This window comes from Magnolia sinica, chromosome 10, assembly GCF_029962835.1.
Source record: "Magnolia sinica isolate HGM2019 chromosome 10, MsV1, whole genome shotgun sequence".
NCBI lineage: Eukaryota > Viridiplantae > Streptophyta > Magnoliopsida > Magnoliales > Magnoliaceae > Magnolia > Magnolia sinica.
In genome coordinates this window covers 56,429,128-56,452,027 of record NC_080582.1, presented here as the reverse complement: position 1 = coordinate 56,452,027, position 22,900 = coordinate 56,429,128, and the positions used below count along the sequence as shown (strand labels likewise).

General features: G+C 39.2%; 1 protein-coding gene across 1 annotated transcript in view; it reads left to right on the top strand.

The window, feature by feature from the left end:
- The first annotated feature begins 9,968 nt into the window (after nucleotides 1–9,968).
- Nucleotides 9,969–22,900, top strand: part of LOC131258401 (uncharacterized) — a 43,926-nt gene continuing 30,994 nt past the window's right edge. Inside the window, exons 1-4 of the mRNA XM_058259716.1 lie at nucleotides 9,969–10,505; nucleotides 18,816–18,881; nucleotides 21,370–21,550; nucleotides 22,548–22,744. Coding sequence (XP_058115699.1) covers nucleotides 10,140–10,505; nucleotides 18,816–18,881; nucleotides 21,370–21,550; nucleotides 22,548–22,744 — 810 coding nt within the window. The 5' untranslated portion in view covers nucleotides 9,969–10,139. The remainder of the gene's footprint in view (nucleotides 10,506–18,815; nucleotides 18,882–21,369; nucleotides 21,551–22,547; nucleotides 22,745–22,900) is intronic.

Here is a 22,900-nt window from a genome sequence, read left to right as displayed (position 1 = left end):
GAGCATTTCAACAAACACACTGAACATGATATTATACATATGCATTTCATACATAAATCACATAATAGTAAGAGAGGTTACATAAAGGAAACTGTAGCTATAGATAAGGTAATTGAGAATCCTATCTCAACACCCTCATTAAATATATTTCAACAAGCATTTTCTCATTTAGGCATTTTATCAAACACTTAGACTACACATATTAACATACAAGTAATAAACTAGTTATAATATATTATAGCAAATCCTTTCACAAGAGAGTTGTCACACATACAACAATCATGTATTCCCAAACAGCAATCATGGCAAACATAAATCATAATTCCATATTCATACAAATATTTCAACAAACACATGGAATGCATTAATTTCAACATAGTTCATATATGTGTGTGTGTGCGCGCGCGCGTATGTGTAATACGTGAAAAACATCACATCTAAGCATACGTAATAGTACTTAAGTCAGTTATAAATCATTAACTGATATTGAAAGCTTTGAAAACCATAACCTAAACGTTTATAGTCCGCACCTTTCGTCGGAAAACTCGTTTCGAACTCGGTTTGAATACTATGCCTCCGTATACGGAACAACGGATACCTAAATCATGAAACAGGTTAACTATTATGTCGATTACTCTATTTGGATTCCTGAATCAAGATTAGGGTTAGGATTTCCTTCTCAAATTAAAGTTAGATCGATGGCGTAGCGATGGTGGGGTGGCGATTCGACGTGTGGAGTCATGTGAGTGAATTCCAGCAATGATCTCCCCATCTCTCTCTCTTCTCCTTACTCTTTTCTCCTCTTTTCTCTCTTCTCTCTCCTAGGGTTAGAGAATTCGCATGGAATGAGAGAAGGGTGGGTTAAGGCCCTTATATAGGCTCAAAACTGATGTCAATGGCCCCAGGGTCATGGTATACTTAAGTTACAGTCAAAAGGCATCTGTTTCGGGCCAACGGAGCTCATCTGAAGGTCCATTGCTCGCATACGATCTGAAGGAAGTTCCCTGACAATGGATCTATGCCAGGTTAAGGTTTCGGTCCAATCGGATCAGTGGATCGATGTGAGGGACCAATTTTAGTTCAACGGTCATGGCCACTCGATCAGGGCCACAAGTACACTAACATGTGTAGAAAAATTCTCCTGATCCAAGGGTGTAATTGGGTCAGAATCTGATGGCCTGAAACCTTAAATTTGGTCTGCAAGTGAACGGCCCAAATCACTTAAGTTTTAGTTCATTTTCTAAAGATATTCGCGTTTCTCACACACGTTGCTTCGGGCTCAAGTTGTGCATTTCAAAATACTATTTGAACTTGATTTCCGAGAAGTTTGTCAAGCCCGATAAGGTGATCATAACCGTGTAGTTTCGTGGTAATCGAATTTTCGACGCGTGGTCCAGGTCCGATATGGAGTTTCAAGATGCTCCCGAGAACAACTGGGTTTTAAGATTGATCCTAGATTTTTAGGTAATGTTGGGTTATCGATTCTAATAGTTTTGGGTCTTGCAGTTCGTATAAAAAGTGGTTCAAGCTAAATTTATCAATTATTTAGTTTTGTACTTAACTAAATTTCGCCCTGATTACGACAGAATAAAGTCCTAGGGTAGGAGAAGCTGATCTATCCAAACAACCTATTTATTTTGTGATGTTCCATAAGGTTAATGGTAAAAAGCCCATTTTTTTTATATATTTACTATTTACAGTAAATTTTAGTTTAAGTATTGTTCTCCATCATTTAAACTTTAGGATTAGTGTCTAATATGAAAGTACTTAGAAAATTTTGAAAAATAAGGTGGTGAAAGGTGAGATTTTTGAAGGAAATGGGTTGAAAGGGGATTTGAGACTTTGGGATTGAGTTCTGAGAAGTTAATAAGGTGCTAGGATCGACCCATTGCCTAAGGACATCTAACTCCAAGTTGGCAAAAATCCAAAATGTTATAGTTAATGACTTACGATCTAAAGTCATTTTTATTTTTGGCCTAGCTATCATTGTCGTCGCCACTCGATCTCTTTTTGCAACCTAAGACCTCTCTATGCCCCCCCTCCCCCAATGACTTAAAATTATCATCCAAGAGATCCTCGATCTTGCTGGATTCTTGCTTATGTTGAAATTAATAAATTTAGAATTGGCTTCCTTTGCTTCTCTTCTTCCCCAAGAGTCATCTAGGTAATTATCTCAAAAGTTGGTGTGCATAGATCGAGAGATAAAAGCCTTCGAGCTCTTTTTCTTGGAATCTCTATATTAAATAGTGCTTACATTTTAGGTGCTCTCATCGAAGTCTACAATGAGAAGGTATTATCTACTATATCCAACCCGAATTCTTCCTCATGGGTATACTGATGCAATGTAGATCACTGATTCTAACGAATCCAAGTATGCTACTTGAAGGATCTTTACAATTGAGGAGTTGTGATTTCTTGAAGATTCAAAAAGTAGACTTGTATATCTTATTCTATCTTGAAATCTAAATACACACCTTTGACAGCTGGTAGTAAAGAGATAGAATCATTACGAAACCTATTATTAGAAATATTGTTATTAGCAACGCATTTGTCACCTATTTTATTACTATAATGGTGAAGCAATATTGTCAATGGTATATAACAAGACTTATAATTGAAAATCTAGATATATCAATCTAAGGCATAATTTTATACCGCTGCTACTTGATGCTAGTTTTATAATAATTTAATACATGTGGTCCATCAATAATTTAGCGGACCCATTCATCAAGGGACTGACAAGGGATACTGTCAATAGAACATCAAAGTAAATGTGACTTGAGAAAATTTTACAAACACCAAACGAAGAAAATCTAACCTAAAGTTAATGAGTTCAACTTAGGCTTTCTTATCTATCTCATTATGTGGTGTATGTGTAATGTTAGGTACCTATAAAAAGAAAAAGAAAAAAGAGGATGACTATTTGCTCTTAATGAGTTCTTTCAATTGTGTTATATAGGGGCATTCATGAGGACTCACTTATATGAGTATTGGAAATAAGGTCGTTTCTTAATGTTTTAGAGTTTTGGCTACTCATGAGCTCATGAATCCATAATTGAGCACAAAGCCATTATTGTGCTGATGATTTTGGAACACTCGACAATTGATAATGTGTATGTGATATATCAGATTGCATCACATGAAATACTTAGTTCAAGACCGTTGTTATTGGTAATTTTGATGTAAGTTTGGTGTATATATATTAAGTTAATATTTAATTCTACAAAACACTTTCTCCTATGTACATATCTTCCTTAAGTGTCCTTTTTTATTTTGAGACATACTAAAATTTTATTTTTTTATTCAAATAAAATAAAACAAATGAATATAAAAATGTTATGATTTATTGTGAGTCTTAGTGACAGTTGGATTATGTCTCATTGTGACTCTTAGATTTAAAATTATGGGGAGATTTGACATTGATAAAAAAAGACATAATGAAAAGTCACGTCTTTTCATGAAAGGGAGTCTAAGTGGCCATTTTAAGTCTATAAAAACTCATCTTTAGGTCATTTTAACACACAATAATATCCAACAATTGCCTTCTTGATATTTTATTCACCATTTTTTTTTGTGCATTTTTTAAATTTAGTAAAAATTACATATATTTAGGGTACAAATTAAAAAAGTGTAAGCAAAAAATAATAAAGAAGTCAGGAGAATCGTAAGCTGAAATTGCATTAAATGTATATGAGAAGAGTAGGTTTGCAATTAGTAAGCTTAAAGCTTAAAAGCTTGAATTAGTAAATGCAACTCAACCTACTCCGCCCGACTTTCAGTCCTACACCACATAGTAAGCTTAAATTGTATTAAATGTATAAAACATTAAATGAAAGTTATCTTACATTGATTCACTTGAGTGTTGCATTTGATGGGGTTTTTCCTCCTCATGATAGAAGAGCAGACAGAGCAGCTCGACCGGTCGAGTGGTACTCAACTCAAAGTATAGCGAGTTTTGGTTTAGAAATTTCGTGGTGCTTGACCAGTCGAGGGAGAGGCTCGACCGGTTGAGGACCCTGTTCGACCAGTCGAGGTTACACAGATTCATGTCCGGATTTTGTGCAGACTGCGTAAATTTGAGGTGGTTTTCACAGAGGTGCGGAAAGGAGTTGTCTAAACTATAATTAGGGGTCCTAGGGTTATTATAGGGTAATGCAAGAGAGTTTCCTAAAGCTTTACAAGGGTTTGCTAAAGGGTCTAGGGCTATCAAAGGGTGAGAGAAAGAGAAAAAGAGAGAGAGAGGAAGCTTGTGGAAGGGAGGTTCTACTCGTAGAGGTGATTTACTTCGCAGTCGACGTCTCAGCGCTTCTACGTCCTCGTGATCGGTGAGATCTCTCCATTTTTTATTATTCTCTTATTGTGCATCCACTCCTGCATGAGTGAAGAAGGTTTGATCCAAGTAGTGTGTGCTTGGGATCGGTTGTAACATTCTACTTCATAGTGAATTATTGCTCTTGACGAGGTCCCGTGGTTTTTACCTCTTTGAAGGTTTTCCAAGTAAAAATCTCTTGTGTCGTGTGGTTTGTGCTTTGATTTATTTCATTGCTTTATTATCCCATAATTCTAGTATTTTTGGGAGGCTACATTATAAGGTTTTGTGCAACGGCCCTCAACAAAGTGGTATCAGAGCGTTTAGGTTGGTTGAATGGAGTGAGATCGGTTCTCAATTATGGAAAGTGGCTCATCAATGATGATCAGTCTCAATGGTTCTAACTGGACCATATGAAAGATCAAGATGGAGGACTTGCTTTATTGTAAGGACTTGTATTCTCCAATTCAAGGAATATCAGTAAAGTCAAAGGATATGTCAGATGATGATTGGAAGAAGTTGGACCGGTAGGCGGTGGGATTTATTAGACAATGGCTGGATGATTCCGTATTCCACCATGTGTCTACGGAGACCTCAGTCACTAGCCTATGGCTGAAATTGCAAGGGTTGTATGAGAGGAAGACAACCGATAATAAGATTTTTCTAATAAGACGACTTGTGAATCTCGAGTTCAATGATGGTGGTTCTGTGGCTGAGCACATGAATGAGGTTAGCAATATATTGAACCAGCTCTTCGCTATGAAGATGATCCTGAACGATGAATTACAGGCTTTGTTATTGCTTAGTTCATTGCCTGATAGTTGGAAGACATTGGTAGTGTCTCTGAGTAACTCCGCGCCAGACGGAAAGGTGTCCATGGAACAAGTAACTAGTTGTCTCTTCAATAAGGAGACAAAGAGGAAGTCTCAGGGGTCTACTCAATAAGAGGCCCTTGTGATACAAGATCGAGGGAGAGGAAAGAACAGAAAAGGCGGAAAGACTAGAGATAAATCAAAAGGCAATTCGAGTACTAAGAAGGATGTTGAATGCTGGAATTGTGGCAAGAATGATGAATCAGATTCCACTACGGTTGCTTCAGATGACGACGTTGTAGTTATTCTTTCAATAGATCATGATGTTTGTCTCACGGCTACGAGTCTAGACGCCAACTGGGTGATAGAATCGGAAGTCTCGTTTCATGCGACTCCACGCAGGAATTTCTTCACAAGCTACAAGTCAGGTGACTTTGGGACTGTGAAGATGGGAAATTCCGGCATATCAAAAATCGTAGGGGTCAATGATATTTGTGTGAAGACTGATGTGGGCTACACATTAGTTCTCAGGGATGTGAGACACATTCAAGACCTTCGCCTCAACTTGATGTCGACGGGAGGTTGGATGATGATGGCTATGAAAGCCGTTTTACTGGTGGGCGCTGGAAGCTCATCAAGGGTTCGTTGGTCGCAGCCAGAGGGAAGAAGTGTTGTACCATTTACAAGGCAAATGTTAGTATGTGTAAGGGTGGGTTGAACGCAGCGGAAGGTTCAGCTACTAACATGTGGCATAGGCGTCTAGGGCACATGAATGAAAAAGACTTTAGCTACTAGCAAAGATGCGGCTCTTTCCAGACGTGATAGGTATACCTCTCAAAACCTGTATTGATTGTTTATCAGGGAAACAACATAGAGTTTCATTTGTTAAATCTGTTTCTCATGTTAATAAAGTGCATGTATTAGATTTGGTTTATTCTAATGTTTGTGGTCTTATGAGGACAAAAACCTTAGGCAGGGCATTGTATTTTATCACTTTTATAGATGAGCATCTAGTAGGGTTTGGATTTATGCTTTGAAATCCAAGGACGAGGTCTTTGGTGTGTTTAAATTGTTTCATGCTATGGTCGAGAGAGATAGGTAGATCATTGAAGTGCATTCGCACTAACAATGGTGGTGAATACATTGGCGACTTTGATGAGTATTGTAAGTCCCTGAGTATACGGCATGAACAGATGGTTCCTAAGACCCCCCAACAGAATGGTGTGGCTGAGTGAATGAATCGCACCATTATAGAGAGAATTAGATGCATGTTATCCCATGTGAAGTTGCCTAAGATGTTCTGGGGAGAAGCAATGCACACAGCAGTGTATTTGATAAACACAGGTCTTCATCAGCCCCATTGAATGGAAAAGTACCCGAGAAAGTGTGGACTGGACAAGATCCATTGTACAGTCATCTCAGGGTGTTTGGATGCAAGGCATCCGTTCGTGTACCAAAGGATGAGAGGTCTAAGCTCGATACGAAAATCAGGCATTGTGTGTTTTTGGGGTACGGTGATGAAAAGTTCGGCTACAGATTGTGGGATCCGACTGCGAAGAAGCTCGTCAGGAGCAAATATGTGGTTTTCTTTGAAGACCAATGTATTCAAGACATTTGTAAGCTAGAAAAGACGGAGCCTAGTTCAGGAGAGCTAGGGGATATGAATCCAGTTATTCCTCCTGTGATGCTTGATGATGGGAGAGTACAACAATATGCAGAGGACGAAGGAGTTCCTACAGAAGATGGACTGGGAGAGCAGCCCCCACTTGATCCACCTGTTGAGCCACAGGTGAGGAGGTAATTTAGGGACAAACAATTGTTTAAGAGGTACTCGCCGCATGAGTACATTATGCTCATTAATGAGGGAAAGTTAGAAGATTATTCTGAGGCCCCAGCCGACAAGTATAAGGGGAGTGGTTGAAAGCTACGTAAGTGGAAATGAAATCCTAACATAAGAACCACACCTATGATATGGTGAAATTACTTAAGGGCAAGAAAGCTCTGAGCAACAAGTGAGTGCTTAGAAAGAAGATTGAGCAGAAGAATTCACAAACGAGATTCCAAGCTAGACTTGTAGTGAAATGGTTCCGTCAGAGGAAGGGTATAGACTTCGAGGAGATATTCTCACCAGTGGTGAAGATGACATCCATACCGGTGTTGCTTGGGTTGGTGGCTAGCATGAATCTAGAGATAGAGTAGTTAGATGTTAAAACTTCCTCTCTCCATAATGACTTGGACGAAGAGATTTACATGCACCAACCAGAGGGGTTCGAAGTCAAGGGCAAAGAGCATATAGTGTGTAGGCTAAGGAAGAACTTGTATGGGCTGAAACAACCGCCAAGGCAATGGTACAAGAAGTTCGACTCGTTCATGTTAAAGCATGGATATGACAGAACGGAGTCGGACCACTGTGTGTTCACGCGCAAGTTCTCAGATGGTGATTTCTTAGTTCTGCTATTATACGTTGATGACATGTTCATCATGGGTAAAGACATCGAGAAGATTGACAGGCTGAAACAGGAGTTGGGCAAGTCGTTTGCTATGAAAGACTTGGGCCCGACTAAACAGATCATAGGAATGGAGATAACTTGTGACAGAAGCAGCAGGAAGCTTTGGTTGTCACAAGAGCGGTATATTGAGAAAGTCCTAGAGCGGTTTAATATGAATGCAATGAAGCCGGTTAGTACTCCACTGGATGGTCACTTCGGATTGAGCGATAGGCAGTGTCCTAAGACGAAGGCAGATATTGATGAGATGCAGAAGATACCCTACGCGTCAGTAGTAGGAAGTTTGATGTATGCTATGGTGTGTATGTGCCCAGACATAGCATATGCGGTTGGTGTTGTTAGCCGGTATCTTGCCAATCCTGGTAAAGAACATTGGGCAGCGGTGAAGTCGATACTGCGGTATCTGAGAGACTCATCCAGATTGAGCCTATGCTATGGTGATGAAAAACCTGTGTTAGATGGCTACACAGATGCAGATATGGCAAGTGACATATACTCCAAGAAGTCTACATCGGGGTTCATGTTCACGTTTGCAGGGGGAGCGGTCTCTTGACAGAGCAAGCTACAGAAGGTCGTATCATTGTCGACGACAGAGGCCGAGTATATTGCAGTCATAGAGGCATGTAATGAGATGCTTTGGATGAGGAGGTTCCTACAGGAACTTTGTCTGAAGCAGGGGCAACATGTGGTCTATTGCGATAGTCAAAGTGCTATACACTTGATCAAGAATCCAAGTCAGTACTCCAAGTCGAAGCACATAGAGATTCGGTATCACTTGATCAGGGATATTTTGGAACATAAGGTGTTACAGCTTGAGAAGGTCCACACGGTCGATAATGAGTCAGACATGATGACCAAGGCTTTGCTTAAGGGCAAGTTTGAGTTTTGTAGAAACCTGACTGACTTAAAGAAGGTAAATTCCTCCTGAGTTGGAAAGAGGGAGATTTGATGGGATTTTTCCTCCCTAGGATAGAAGAGCCAACAGAGTTGCTCGACCGGTCGAGTGGTACTCGACTCAAAGTACAACGAGTTTTGGTTTGAAAATTCCGTGGTGCTCGACCAGTCGAGGGAGAGGCTCGACAGATCGAGTGGGCCGCTCGATCGGTCGAGGACCCTGCTCGACCAATCGAGGTTACATAAATTCATGTCCAGATTTTGTGCGGACTGCGTAAATTTGAGGTGGTTTTCACAGAGGTGTGGAAAGGAGTTGCCTAAACTATAATTAGGGGTTAAAGGGTTATTCTAGAGTAATACAAGAGAGTTTCCTAAAGCTTTACAAGGGTTTGTTAAAAGGTTTAGGGCTATTAAAGGGTGAGAGAAAGAGAAAATGAGAAAGATGAATCTTGTGAAAGGGAGGTTCTGCTCGTAGAGATGATATACTTCGCAGTCGACGTCTCAATACTTCTACATTCTTGTGATTGGTGAGATCTCTCCGTTTTTCATTATTATCTTATTGTGCATCCACTCCTGCGTGAGTGAAGAAGATTTGATCCAAGCGGTATGTGATCGAGATTAGTTGTAACATTCTACTTCATATTGCATTGTTGCTCTAAACGAGGTCCCGTAGTTTTTACCTCTTTGAGAATTTTTCACGTAAAAATCTTTTGTGTCGAGTGGTCTGTGCTTTGATTTATTTCATTACTTTATTATCCTATAATTTTGATATTTTTGAAATGCTAAATCTTAAGGTTTTGTGCAACGGCCCCAACAGCATTTGTCTTATTTTTCGGCTCACAACTTAAAAATGACGTGAGAAAATGGGTGAACAACGTGTATAGATAAGCAGATATATTACAGAGGGCCCCTACACAGATAAACTCGTATATTATGGTGGGCCCCGACAGAGATCTGTCGATTCTTGGCCAGAGAATCAGACAGGACGCAATCCACTTCCTCATGGATGGGGTATTGCATTTAAAATGAGGGAGGAGGAATTTTTGGGCAGGAACGACTGGGCCGAGCTCGGGCTTGAAATCTCTGAATTCTGAATGAGCGGGCCCGACAGCTCGGCTGAAAGAATTCAAAATCTGAGCTGACACCTAATGAGGCCCGGCCTGTTGACAACCTTCCTTGGAAACCGGAAGTCGGGTCCATCCGGAGGATCATCCAAAAGACCGACTACCATGGGACCCCCACCTGTCAGCTGTGTGTGGGACCACCACGGTGTTTTTCTTCCATCCAATCCATTCATCAGATTCTCGTCACTAGGATAGATGGAAATTTCAAAAACCACGACATTACAAAACCCAGGTGGCCATAACTAGTGAGTCACACTACCTAGTGTTTTTCGTTTGCAAAACGGTGGTAAACGTTCACAGGATTTCATTCTACCCTGAAATCGAACAAAAATGGGAACGAGAAACTTCTAGGGATTCTAGAGCCCGAAACTGTAGAAAATCTGAGCCCGATTCCATAAACGGGTCTGAAAATTCCGGATAAGATATCCATTTTCTCCTCCTATCTTCCTAAGCAGCCTTCTCCAACCATCAGAAGCAACAGCAGCAGTCAGCCATGGCGACAGCAGCTTCCATGGATTTCGCTACTACTTTCTTCGGCTTTGCAAAACGACAGGCAAACGCTCTACGAATCCAATCCTCAGTCTTTCCCTTTCCACGGAAACTCTCTCCTCACAACACCTTTACCACAACAACAACAGCAACACTGCCTTCCATTTCCCTGAAATCAATCCGTCTCCCAAACAGTCACAGCTTCTTCTTGAAATCCTCGCCATTGCCTTCGAAGAAGACGGGACAGCTTCGGAGATTCAGGGCATCAGCTGCGGCGACTCAGAGCGAGAGCTCGGATGTTCTTACGAAGATTCCTCCCGATGATCGCATTCCGGCCACCATCATTACTGGATTTCTAGGCTCTGGAAAGGTACTCCTCTCTTTGAGGTGCCGGTGGAGTATGCGGATGCTTGCGGCATACATGTCACTCAATCCAAACTGTTCAAATAGTGGGGCATGTTTTGGGTCTGACGTTACCCGAGAATTACTCTGAATGGAGTATTCGGACTGTCTGACTGACGACTAAAACATAGAAAGTTAAAATGACATGAGTCAATGTCCGAATTGATGAATAACTGTTATTGAATGGAGGTTAGAATTGTACAATCAATCTGATTTTGTGGTGTGCCCATCTGTAGTGGGTCCCATGGTATGGATGGTTTAGATTGAGTATGTGTTGCAGTGTTAGCAGTTGTACACTGCCAGAGTATCATTGTTTTTCTCTTACGGGTACAATATTCAATGTTTGACTGAGCGTAAATTGATGGACGTTTAGGATGCGATGATGCGTCCAAACCGTTATCGGATTGATTTGCATAATTAGTCTAATGAAGTGGAAATGGCCAAAATTGTAATAACATTCCATAGCATTAGTGCTTGAACTTTTCTGTTACCTTTCCAAAAGGAAAGAAAGTAAAAAAGAAAAAGAAAAAGAAGGGTTTGGACTCCAAATCGCAGCTATGCTACTTTCCATTTGAACTTGTAAGGAATGCAAGAACAATTTGAGGGCTCTTTCTCATTAGGGGCACTATCAAAATGGCATTATAATTTGTTCATTTCCTGTTGTTTAGGGTACCATTAGTATAATGAAATTTCATGATATTTGGTGCAACCAACCGAATGATGATGGTGCAACCAAATGCACCCTTAAACTGAATGTTCAGAAGTCAATTCATTTGTGTATCCAAACACAACCTTATCTAAAGGGAGTGATCCTCTTGACTGGAAACATACAATTCCATGTAGTGGCTCCTAGCATCCCATCGATTGAATCTCTCTCTTTGAAGATCCATGAAATCATTAAGCATGACCCAAATATGTTTCAAAGACCAACCAGACTATCACTGTCATGGGCTTTTACATAATCTCTATATGTGCCATTTAGTATTAAAGCTCTATTATGAAGGGTCAGAATCCAGGAAGGCAGATGTTTCTCTAATCCAATATCTGTCTGAAAAAAGAAGAAAGATCTTTCGACCATTTCCAACTTCAAATTCTTACAATCATTAAAAAAGAACTTTGAATTCTTACATTGCTTTACAAATTAGAAAATAGATGGACTTTTCTGCATGATAGATTTTCATATACCTTCACATAGAACTATTTCACCCTTTTCATTTGTAGGTAGATTCTCAATTGAACTATATTTTAGCTCATAAAATTCATTATAGAGGAAATGACCAAAGTCTGTTTGACACCATTTTATTTCAGAATGATGACCAAGTCCCTAATTGCAAATCCACGTGTTTGAAGGTGGACTTGAATGCTAGTAATTGGTACGTGGGGTTGCCCCATGCTCTTAATGTAGTAGGGCAAGCTCCACTATGTCATCAACTCTTTATTCAATTAAATTACTACAGTTCAATTCAACCAATCATCCAAGCTCAGCCTTAGACATAGCATTCATAATTCTTTACCACTATTTATGTTAATGCAACCACATTGAAGAACTTGATCTAAATTGAATATATCTGAAAATAATTGCCAAACTCGATCTTTCAATAGGTGAAACTCTAATATAAAGGATTGTTTGCACAAAATATCTATTAGTTGAAACTAGTATACATATGGTAGACTGAAAGCAACAAATGTCCAATGGGAGAAACTAATGCATTGAGAGGCAACACATGCTACAAAGGAATAACTTTGAATCAGTTGGTTAATCCACCTCCCTAGCTTTTTTGAACATCCTGCTTGGGGCTTTTGCCACCACACCAAAGATGAAGGTAGAGAATGCCTGAATTAGACCTCTTGATCCTCTGGAGAACCCTTTTAGGCGATCCGTCGACATTACAGAGAAAACCATTGAACTCATTCATTGTTGCATCCACTGCCTCCACCTCTCACCAATTCTCCTCCTTTGCCGGCATATAATTCACAAAATTCTAATCCACTAAATTGTGAGCCTTTCCTTTTTTTTTTTTTTTTTTTGAGAAACTCAATCGTGAGCCTTTCATGTCAAGCTTGCAGATGAACTTGGGCCTACCTCTGGATATCTTGAGTCTATACATTTATGCAGTAAAAGAGCCTTGTAAAAAATGTCTCTCAAAAACAAATGTCATTTCTCATTTTAAAGGCATACTCGTTAGTACTTTTGTAAGCCTTGTTGCTGAGACTTAGAAGGCCTGTAACCTCTCTAACATTCAGCTCTTTCCTTGGAACGAGTGAGAACTTCCTGCTATTGTGTGGTTCAAAAGATTGCCTTTCATCTCCTCTTAGAACCACTCGATTGTATCGATAAGAAAACTGTCCGGGTTAGCTCTTCATCACCACTGAATTTTCAGAACCCCTGGTCTTTACCTCCTCCTCCTCCTCTTTTTTTTTTTTGACTTGTGATTTTTTTCAAGTCCTGCAACTTGAGCTTGTCCCAATTTATTTGGGTGGGTCTTGGTTGACTCGAGTGAGTGAGCCTCAAGTGGGAATGTGGGATGCAATCTGGTTGCATCTTGACCCAGTCATGCAATTGGTAAAGGCGCTAAGCGGACTCGGAAGTCCTGGATCGATTGTCTTAAGGAATTTTGCGTTGCAGAAATTTACTATTGAATTGCATATTGCTGATTGCCCTTCACTTGTTTCACCACCTGACTGTCATCCACAACCAAGCTGTGAGTTCTATTGCGTCTTCTCCTGGCATTCACCATACCCTAAGAATACTTTGCAGTGTTGTAGCCTTCTTGCAACCATAATGTGTTGGACCTTTCCTTCCACTTATTTTTCTACTTTTTCTTCTTTCAGAGTTCTAACTGTAGCTCATTAAGCAGTGGTCTTTCATTCTTGGTGATATGCGTATTTTCTTCCATTCGGCTGATCTCTCAGAAAATTTTCCAAGATCTTTGCTTTGTCCTCCTCTACTACCCAAAGTGTCTCAGTTCTACTCTTTTATTTTCCTTTTAACATTTTGAGCTTCATGATTAACTATTTTCCCACTCATTCCTGATGCATTGCTTTCTCCTTCATTTTAAATAAAAATTCATTGCTTTTTAAAAAAGGAAAAAAAAAAAACCGAGTTTTTTTAAAAAAGCCGATGATTATTATTTCAAGGTTGAGGCCGAAAGAACATAAATACAAAGAGAAGAACAGAAAACAGAAAAAGCTAAAACAACAAGGGAAATTGAAGCTATTCTATTGCCATAAAAGCAAATGCCCATTCTAGTACATACGCTTTAAACCTCTTGAAAACCTCCAGATTCAAGCTGTGCCTATTCTAAAAACAGCTATTGTTCCTCTCTTCTCATATAGCCCAAATACCAACCAACAATGATATCTTCCATTACTCTTTCCCTTCCTTGCCAATGCCTTTGCCGTGCCACGCCCAGAATGACATTTCAATAGATCCATGCATGACCCATGTAATTCCAAATTCTTGAATTAACCTTCCCCAAAGTCCACTAGCAAAGGAGTAATGAAGGAAGAGATGGTCCACCGTCTCTGCATTTTGCATGCACATCAAACATATATTTATTAATACCATATTCCTCTTTCTCAAATTATCAATTGTTAGAACCTTATTCCTTCCAACCAACCACATCAAAGCTACTACTTTGAGGAGGACCTTGTAGTGCCACATATGAGCGGTATGACTAATTTTCCTTTCCGAAGAAGACTCTTAAATGAACCTGTAGAAAGATTTAACTGAGAATTTCCCATATTTTGCATTGATCGACACCATCATTTCCCTCTCACCATGCACTAGCACAACTTTTTGAAGCATTCTTGGGAGCTTGATCATATCTTCTACTTCATTTTCCAACAAATTCCTTCCGCATAAAGGCGTTCATTTCACATAATTTCTTTCCACAGAGAAGCAATTAGCAACCATAACCAATCTTGGAAAAATTGCTAGAAGAGACTTCTCACCCCTTTCCAAACCTGAATACCACTACCGGCCCCCAATGAAAAACCAACCCCCTCATTGAGTTTCTGATGAGGACATTACGTCACATACACCCTTACGTACATATCAGAGGAGGAGGTGGGCCGCACCGATTTCTCTGTGGCTAGGCGAGTACCCATGATTGTGCTAAAGACCTCATGTGCATGCGCTAGCATCTAGCAGACTCTACACCAGGAAGATGCACATGGGCTGCTTTATGAAGTGATTTAAATCGTTGGATCGGAGGGACGCGACGATCGGGTCATTGAATCGCATGGATTATATGATTCGGCCATTGATCGTTGATCATCCACATCAGTTTTAGACTTTATATTATATTTTAGGATTTAGTTTTTGATTATTTTATATTTGGACACATTATGAGTGTTTTAGTTGATTTTATTTAGACTAGGGTTATTTTCATTTAAAATTCACAAGACACGGGATTATTGTAATTTTTGAAACTTATATAAAAAGAGGGGGGGTGTGTGACCTCTCTCCCATTGGATTTTTGTGATAAAAAAAAGAGAAAAGCTCTTGCTTTCTTCTCCCATCTTCATGCGATTCGAAGATACTTCCATGCGATTTGGAAGGAAGATTAGTGCGGGGCTAATCTTCATCAACGGAGTAACGAGGTCTCCATCTATCCTCACACCATCTTCTCTTTTCTTCCCTATCCAGATATTTTCTTCAGGTTCTTCATTCTCTCCATCCCAGATCTTCGTTTTCTCCCAAACCCTATTTTCCCATAACCATCTACAGTCTAAACCCTAACCGACCTAAACCCATCCTCTCACACCACACGTGTGACCGTACGACCACACATGTGAATCTCACTCGCCTTTTCTGGTGTCCCACCATCATTATATCAAAACTCCTTTCTTCCATCCCCGAAATTCTAACCCTAAACTTAAAATTCCTAATTTTCGTACTTTCTCAAATTACCCAGACCCTAATTTTCATCCTAAGTTGTATTAGATTTTCTAATTTGAAGTAGGCTATTCCCTATGCTAATTGGATGTCCCTACATTCATTAGATCCCAGTTTCTTTTTTATTTAATGATCTTGTGTTACGATGTTGGTGGCTAAGTCAGGATTATGCATGATTTTCTTTTGATTTTCATGATATTTGTGATGAATATAGCGATGTTTGTGTTTTTTTATTAAATATCTTAATTCGGCTATTTAATCTTACACGTTACTTAGTCCATGCATCGGTCCTGCATCAGTTTCCCTTGCAAACCTGCTATTGCTTTCCAAGCCCCCGATCTCCATAAAGAGAACTTTCTCATCCACCTTTCTCATTCCTCTTCTCCATATTTTCTTGATGATAACCTGTCTCCATAATTGACCTTCCTCCCCTCTAAACACGCCTCAACCACTTCCACAATAATGCCTGATTGATAAATTCCAAACTTCTTATACTAGCTCCCACTTCCTAAAACGGTTTGCAAACCTCCTCCCAATTCAGTAAGTGGAATTTGTGCTTTTCTTCTTCTTCTCTCTAAAGAAAATCCCTTCTAATTTTGTTCAACCGGAGTAACACTGGCTGTGGACACCTAAAAATCGACATAAAAGAGACTGAGAGATTAGATATTGCCACCTTAATAAACGTTAACCTTCCTAAATATAAATGTCTTCTTTCTAACTTGATAACTTTCTTTCGAACCGTTCCACTTCCTTGTCCCACAAATGTTTGGCTGGTTTACCTATGCATAAAGGTACACCTAAGGAGGTTAAAGAAAAAGATTCCCGCTGACATCTAAAAATTCTAGTGATCTCACTAACCTCTTCTTTGGCCATTTGAACCCCCCAACAATTCACTCTTGCTCATGTTCACCCTTAAACCAGAAACTTCTTCAAAACACGCGACTGTTTTCCTTAAATTATCCACCTTTTGTGCATCTGCATTACAGAATAAAATTGTATCATCTGCATACTGTAAATGAGATACCTGAAAATTTGACTCATCCACCCTAAATCCTTCTATAAGACCTGTGTCCACTCCTCCTTGTAACATATGACTTAGGGCCTCCATTACTAGTTGCTACAACAAAAAGATACTGAGATAGCAGGTTCCCTTGTATTTAAACCTCTCGATACCGAGAAATAACCTTTTGGAATTCCATTTGCCAAAATAAAAATTTTTGGTGACATGACAAAACTCTGAAATCAGTTTCTCCATATTTGAACACAGCCCAGTCGAGTGAACATGTAATCAAGAAAAGCCCTATCTACATAATCATATCCCTTTTCAATATCAAATTTACATACTATCCCTTTTTTCTTGTCATTATGCCAAAAGTCAATTACTTTGTGAGCTATCAATTTGTCTCTCATTCCTCTCGAAGTGTCAAGAGGTTGGTATGGGATAATGCAGGCTAAATTTTGAGCTTAATCCATGTGTTGAACTATGCTCAACTATGATGGTAGTGACAAGGTATTGCGAGATATATAGGTGTCATATGGTACAGAAGTCTTGCAAATATAAGTGACAAGGTTGAGTTTTCCTTGCATATTGTGAACAATTTAAATGCTATTGAAACTTAGATGTTTGTTGCTTCGTACGTGATAATGCTCTTGATGGCAATATCACTTCGTCTTCAGGGATTTTGCTTACTATCGGTCCCTCAATGTAATCTTCTTTTGTACAATTATGGTTTTAAATACCATCCGATACAACTTAGCTCTCTTTGGATGAGTTGACCCCAAGCCAAGGTTGTCTGAGTCGCTGAGTCCACTTGTGACTCGCTCAAGTTTTTGAATCCCTACCATGTCAAAACTGGCGAAGACTCGGTGGAGGACAAAATCAAATGCTACTTGGGTGAGTTTTTCTGAGTTTTGGAGTGACCTGGTGATTCTTCCAAGTGACAAGAATATAGCGAGTCTTGACTGTAGTGTATTTTTAGGAATTTCTTTTCTTTCTTTCTTTTTTGTTTTTGTTTTTGTTTTTCCAATTTGGATTGTGATTTGCCGAATAGAAAAAGAAGGAAGAGGGGATCATGGCATTGCTATGAAAGATTTTGATGCGGAGAGAGATTACAAGCAATGGTTTGGTCAGTGGAGGCCTTCATCGACATGATGGGATCCCCTCTCTCTCTCTCTCTCTCTCTCTCTCTCCCTCTGTGGATGAGAATCAATGATTAGGGTTCCTTAATGAGAAGCTCTCAAGTCCAACCAGTTGGACTGTAGGTTATGATCCACCCAGTGGATAACTGCTATTGACATGTAGTTGTTTGTCCCTGGGTATGGGAAAATGCTCTTGATGGCAATCTCTTCCTCTTTATGGATCATGGGTGATTCTCTCAAGAATACTGTTTGATGGATGAAAAATGTTTCTCCTCCATGATGGTTTGTAATTCATTCTTTGACATGTTCTTGAGCCATGGCGGTTCTTTATTTGTTCATCTTCAGTGTTAAACCTTGTTAGGTTTTGTTATTCTTGTATCCTTGTTAAAAATATATTCCTTGAATGAATGAGGGGGAGTGGAAAAAAGAAGAAGCTTTGAACACCCCATAAACTAAGAATTCTGATATTGCGATCATTCCCCATATCCTCACCAATATTGCACGCTCTGCTCTTGGCTATTTTTATTCACTGGTCAGTCAAACACAGATCATCAACGTAGCTATATCCAAGAAATATCTTACTGGTTGATCAGCATTCTTTGGCGGATGCTCTGAATAAAGGGGCTTGTAAGCTGTCTCTTGTAATAGGAAACACTTTTCCACTACTTTAATGGGTTGTTGTTTCGCCTTTTCGGTTTAGTAAATTTTCTGTTGCTGATAAAAAAAAGAACTAGCTTATCTAACAACTAAAATTTTCTACACCAGCCTTGGTTTTTCTCAGTCTGTTTTGAGTCATAATACTTTATTGCCTTTGTGGAGTTATTATGTTATGTTTTTATTTGACTCCATGCATTGACAAACTAACTATTGCTTATGAACCTTAAAAGGTTCAAGGTAGTAAATCAAGTTGTGGTTTATATGTTTGTAATTGCTGCTGGTCTATTCCTTTTCTTCTCGAATCTTTGGCAACGTTACATATGATTTGCAGTTTACACCCTTGGCAGACATGATATATCCATGCAACTACTTTTTAGAACTTTTTAGGAGATGTGGTTCCTGGAGATCTCTTTTATGGCTGTATTTAATGTGCAGTCTTATGCGGAGATCTCTTTTAGAGCCATAATTTATGCGCAGTCTTGTGCATTTGCCTTCCTTTTTAGTAGAATTTTGTTACTGGAACTTCATTTCTAGACTCAGACTTTCGTGCTAGCTGATTTTATATTGTTGTTCTTGTGACAGACGACTTTACTGAACTATATTTTGACTGCTGATCATGGAAAGCGCATAGCAGTGATTGAGAATGAGGTATTTGTTGTTGGGTTTGTAATGTTTATTGAACATTATTGAATATCTTCTTTTGCCACTTTGAGCTCTGATTTACTAAAATGTTTATTGAACCCTAGAAATTAATCTTTTAACTCAATGGCAATGATTGATGTATGCAGCGTGAGATACATTATTTGAATCCGTTTGACCATCTCTGTGTCCATTTTTCTTTCTATATAATCGCTTGTGGCTGTGTGGTCGCATGGGTGTGTGGTTGCATGCGGGTCATGGGTTGATGCATGGAAGGTCATGTGGCCATGCTTCTTTCTATGTGGTTGTGGCTGTCTGCTTGCTTGGGTGTGTTCTTGCCTATGGGTGTGGGTCAATGGATGTGAGATCATGTGGCCCATGCTGCTTTCCATATATGTGCTTGTGGCTCTGGGTGTGTGCTTGCATGTGGGCGTGGGTCAATGGATGTGAGGTCATGCGGTCCATGCTTCTTTCTATATATTCACTTGTGTCTATATGGTTGCATGGGTGTGTGCTTGCATGTGAGTGTTTGTCAATGGATGTGATGTCATGCCAGATCATAAGAGAGTGTGTGTGTGTGGTTCAATGGATGTAAGATCATGCTAGACCATGTGAAAGTGTGTCTGATTGGGCGTCTGAGGTCATGCCAGACCGTTTGAAAGTGTGTTGGTGTGTGTGTGTGTGTGTGCTGCCATTTATCTTCTCCTAGCTATTAGGGTAGGCTTTATGAATCCTGTTTTGCCAATGCATGCGTGTGTGGGCTTGCTCGTGTGCATTTGCATGCTTTTGTGCATGGCATGCCAGTGTATGTCTATACTGCAGGTAGACATGTGCGAATGTGTTGTTTGTTCTCAACACACACACACACACACACACACACACACATATATATATATATATATTTGTCATGGTGACTTCTCATTTTACTTATCTAATAATATTATGAACAGTTTGGGTCTCTCCTTTTGTCATGTCTCGGTCTTCTCCTATGCATTGGCAAATAGGCAAAGCATCTTTTGGGATAAGGTAATTGAAAGAGTTGAGAGGAAGCTGTCAAGATGGAAGAGTAGTTATCTCTCTTTGGGTGGCAATTAATGTTATTAAAAGTGGCTTTGTCAAATTTGCTGCTTCATTTTATGTCTGCCTTAGGTGTTCGAAATCGCTTATGGATAGGCTTGAGAGGTTGAGACAGGTAGACAAGTGTATGTCCATACTGTAGGTAGACGTGTGCGAATGTGTTGTTTATTCTCTCTCTCTCTCTCTCTCTCTCTCTCTCTCTCTCTTTTATTCTATTGTCATGATGACTTCTCATTTTCCTTATCTAATAATATTATGAATGGTGTGGGTCTTTCATTTTGTCATGTCTCGGTCTTCTCCTAGCTCTGGCAAATAAATGAAGCATCTTTTGGGATGAGGTAATCAAAAGAGTTGAGAGGAAGCTGTCAAGATCAAAGAGTAGGTATCTCTCTTTGGGTGGCATTATTGTTATAAAAAGTGGCTTTGTCTAATCGAATTCACTTATCAGAGGATGGTGAGTTGGAGAGACCGCTCTAGATAGAGTTTCTAAGGCTAGCTCGGCTTTCTCTGGAAAAGAATATTCTCGTGTCTTGTTCTTTCTCAATCTACGGAGATGCAGTGATCTGGTCTCCCCCTTGCCATGGAAGTTTGTCGGATGAGGAAGCAGACAATTTCATCATGCTTCTGGAATGTCTTCACTATTTCTCTCTTTTAGTTTGGGAAAGGTACACGATGGTGTGGACTAGAGACTAGTCGGGCTGTTTCTCAGTTCGCTCTTTCTGCAAGTTGCTTGAGGATCTACTTTGGGAGAGCAAAGTGACCAAACTTCCTATACTTGGGTGGCTGGTGGGTAGGAAAAGGGTGCTCACAAATGATGACCTTCAGAGAAGGTCAATGGTGCTTTCCAACTTTTGCGTAATGTGCAGGAATAATGTGGAGTCAGTTTACCACCTTTTCATTCATTGCCCTTTTGCTAATAAAAGTGTGTAGAGCTGCCTCGATATCTTAAAATCTCGTGGGTGATGTCAGGGTCAATTGAAGTCCTTTTGGCTTGGCACAGAGGAGGGGTTGGAAAAGAAGGTAGGGCTGTTTAGAAGCTAGTTCTGATGGCAGTTTTATGAGCTATTTGGGGGGAGAGGAACAATCGGTGTTTTTAGAATATGAGTGGGTCGGTGATAGAGGTGGTTAGAAGGGTTAAGCAAGATGTGATGGAATGGGCCTCTTGTTTAAAGGTCGCCGCCTTATGTTTTTCTTTGGCGGTATCTTTTAATAAAAGTTCCATTGCCTATCAAAAAATAATAATAATAATTTTATGATGGGCTGGCATCTAGATTTATGTAGATTCATTAACTTTCCTTTAGACAAGTATAAGTTGATCATCATTAGTACAAAGACTTAACTACATCTGCATTTTAGTAGTTTATTTTTGTTGGTTAACCCTTTTCTCTAAGGCTATTACTGTTTGTTGTGCAATTTGCAGTTTGGTGAAGTTGACATTGATGGTTCATTAGTAGCTGCTCAAACTACTGGGGCTGAAGACATTATTATGCTGAATAATGGTTGCTTATGCTGCACTGTGAGGGGTGACCTGGTTCGTATGATTGGAGAGTTGGTTGATAAGAAGAAAGGGAAATTCGATCATATTGTAATTGAGACTACAGGTTGATTTTCATTTCCATTATTGTCTTGTGAGCTTTTAGCATATGTAACAGTTCCTTTAAAAAAAAAAAAAAAGTTGTAACAACACTTCTAGTAGACATATTTTGTTTACGTTTTCTTGTTGTTCTAAGATTTGCAATTCTAAAAACTTTCAAGTGTTGGATATATAAGGCACATGTTGGCATGGAATCAGATGTGTTTTTGTTTCCTACTATTTACTTCTACACATTCTATACTATTTCTTCATGATGTGTCTTTTGTTATTGGACTGCATATAGATCGATATGTCAGGAAATCATTTTTGCTGTGGGTAATGTCTAACAACTTGCATCCATTTTTAAAATATGCAGTTAAAGTAAATATTAAAGTCATATGGTACACCTATTTTGGTCATTATGATGTTAAAGATATGCTTTTCAAATGTCCAAGTCAAAAGACTTGATTATAGATTTATGCACATTGAAGATGCTTCAACCATGTAAAGGATTTTGTCACTCTCTTTCTCTGTTCTAATATGTTATGCAAAATATGATCCTTTATATTAACAATGAGTCATGTCATCATGGTAGGGATTACAAATAGCAATAGAACTCTTCAGATAATAGAAACTTCTATTCAACGGTTTCTCCAAATGTATGGTTTCTTTTTCCTCTCTCTTTCTACCTCTCCAGTTAGGTTTAGCTGCAGGCTCCATAAACATCAGTAATTTCCTTGGAAAGATGTAGAAAAGACTTCCGATATTGATTATCAGTAATTCTCCTTTTCTTTGATTTTTTTTTTTTTTCATCTGTAGTTCTTTCTCAGTCAAATTATATATATGTATGTATATATATATTTATATGTATCTATTAAGGCTTTTCTCCAGTGATTATGACTTACCAATCATCTGTTTGCATTTGCTTCCAACTTGCTATATTGCATTTCATTTTTCTGATTAATTACTTGCTGAAAATTTCAAATGTTCCCTCAGCTTCTATGGTTGTTATTGCTGCTGTACAGGCTTAGCAAATCCAGCACCGATAATCCAGACATTCTATGCAGAGGATGTAGTTTTCAATGATGTTAAGTTGGATGGAGTCGTTACCTTGGTCGATGCAAAGCATGCGGGTTTTCACCTAGATGAGGTTAAGCCCAAAGGAATAGTCAACGAGGCAGTGGAACAAATTGCATATGCAGACCGCATTATAGTGAACAAGGTATGTTTCCCAATAAATGTTGATTTCAATTTGAAATAGTGTTTCAATGCCTAGACCATGGTTATCTATTGCTATCTGGTTGAAATTCCTGAAAGCTCAAGTCTGGCGCAACCCTCACATGTTGAATTTATGGAGGTCTTACCTACATATTTCACA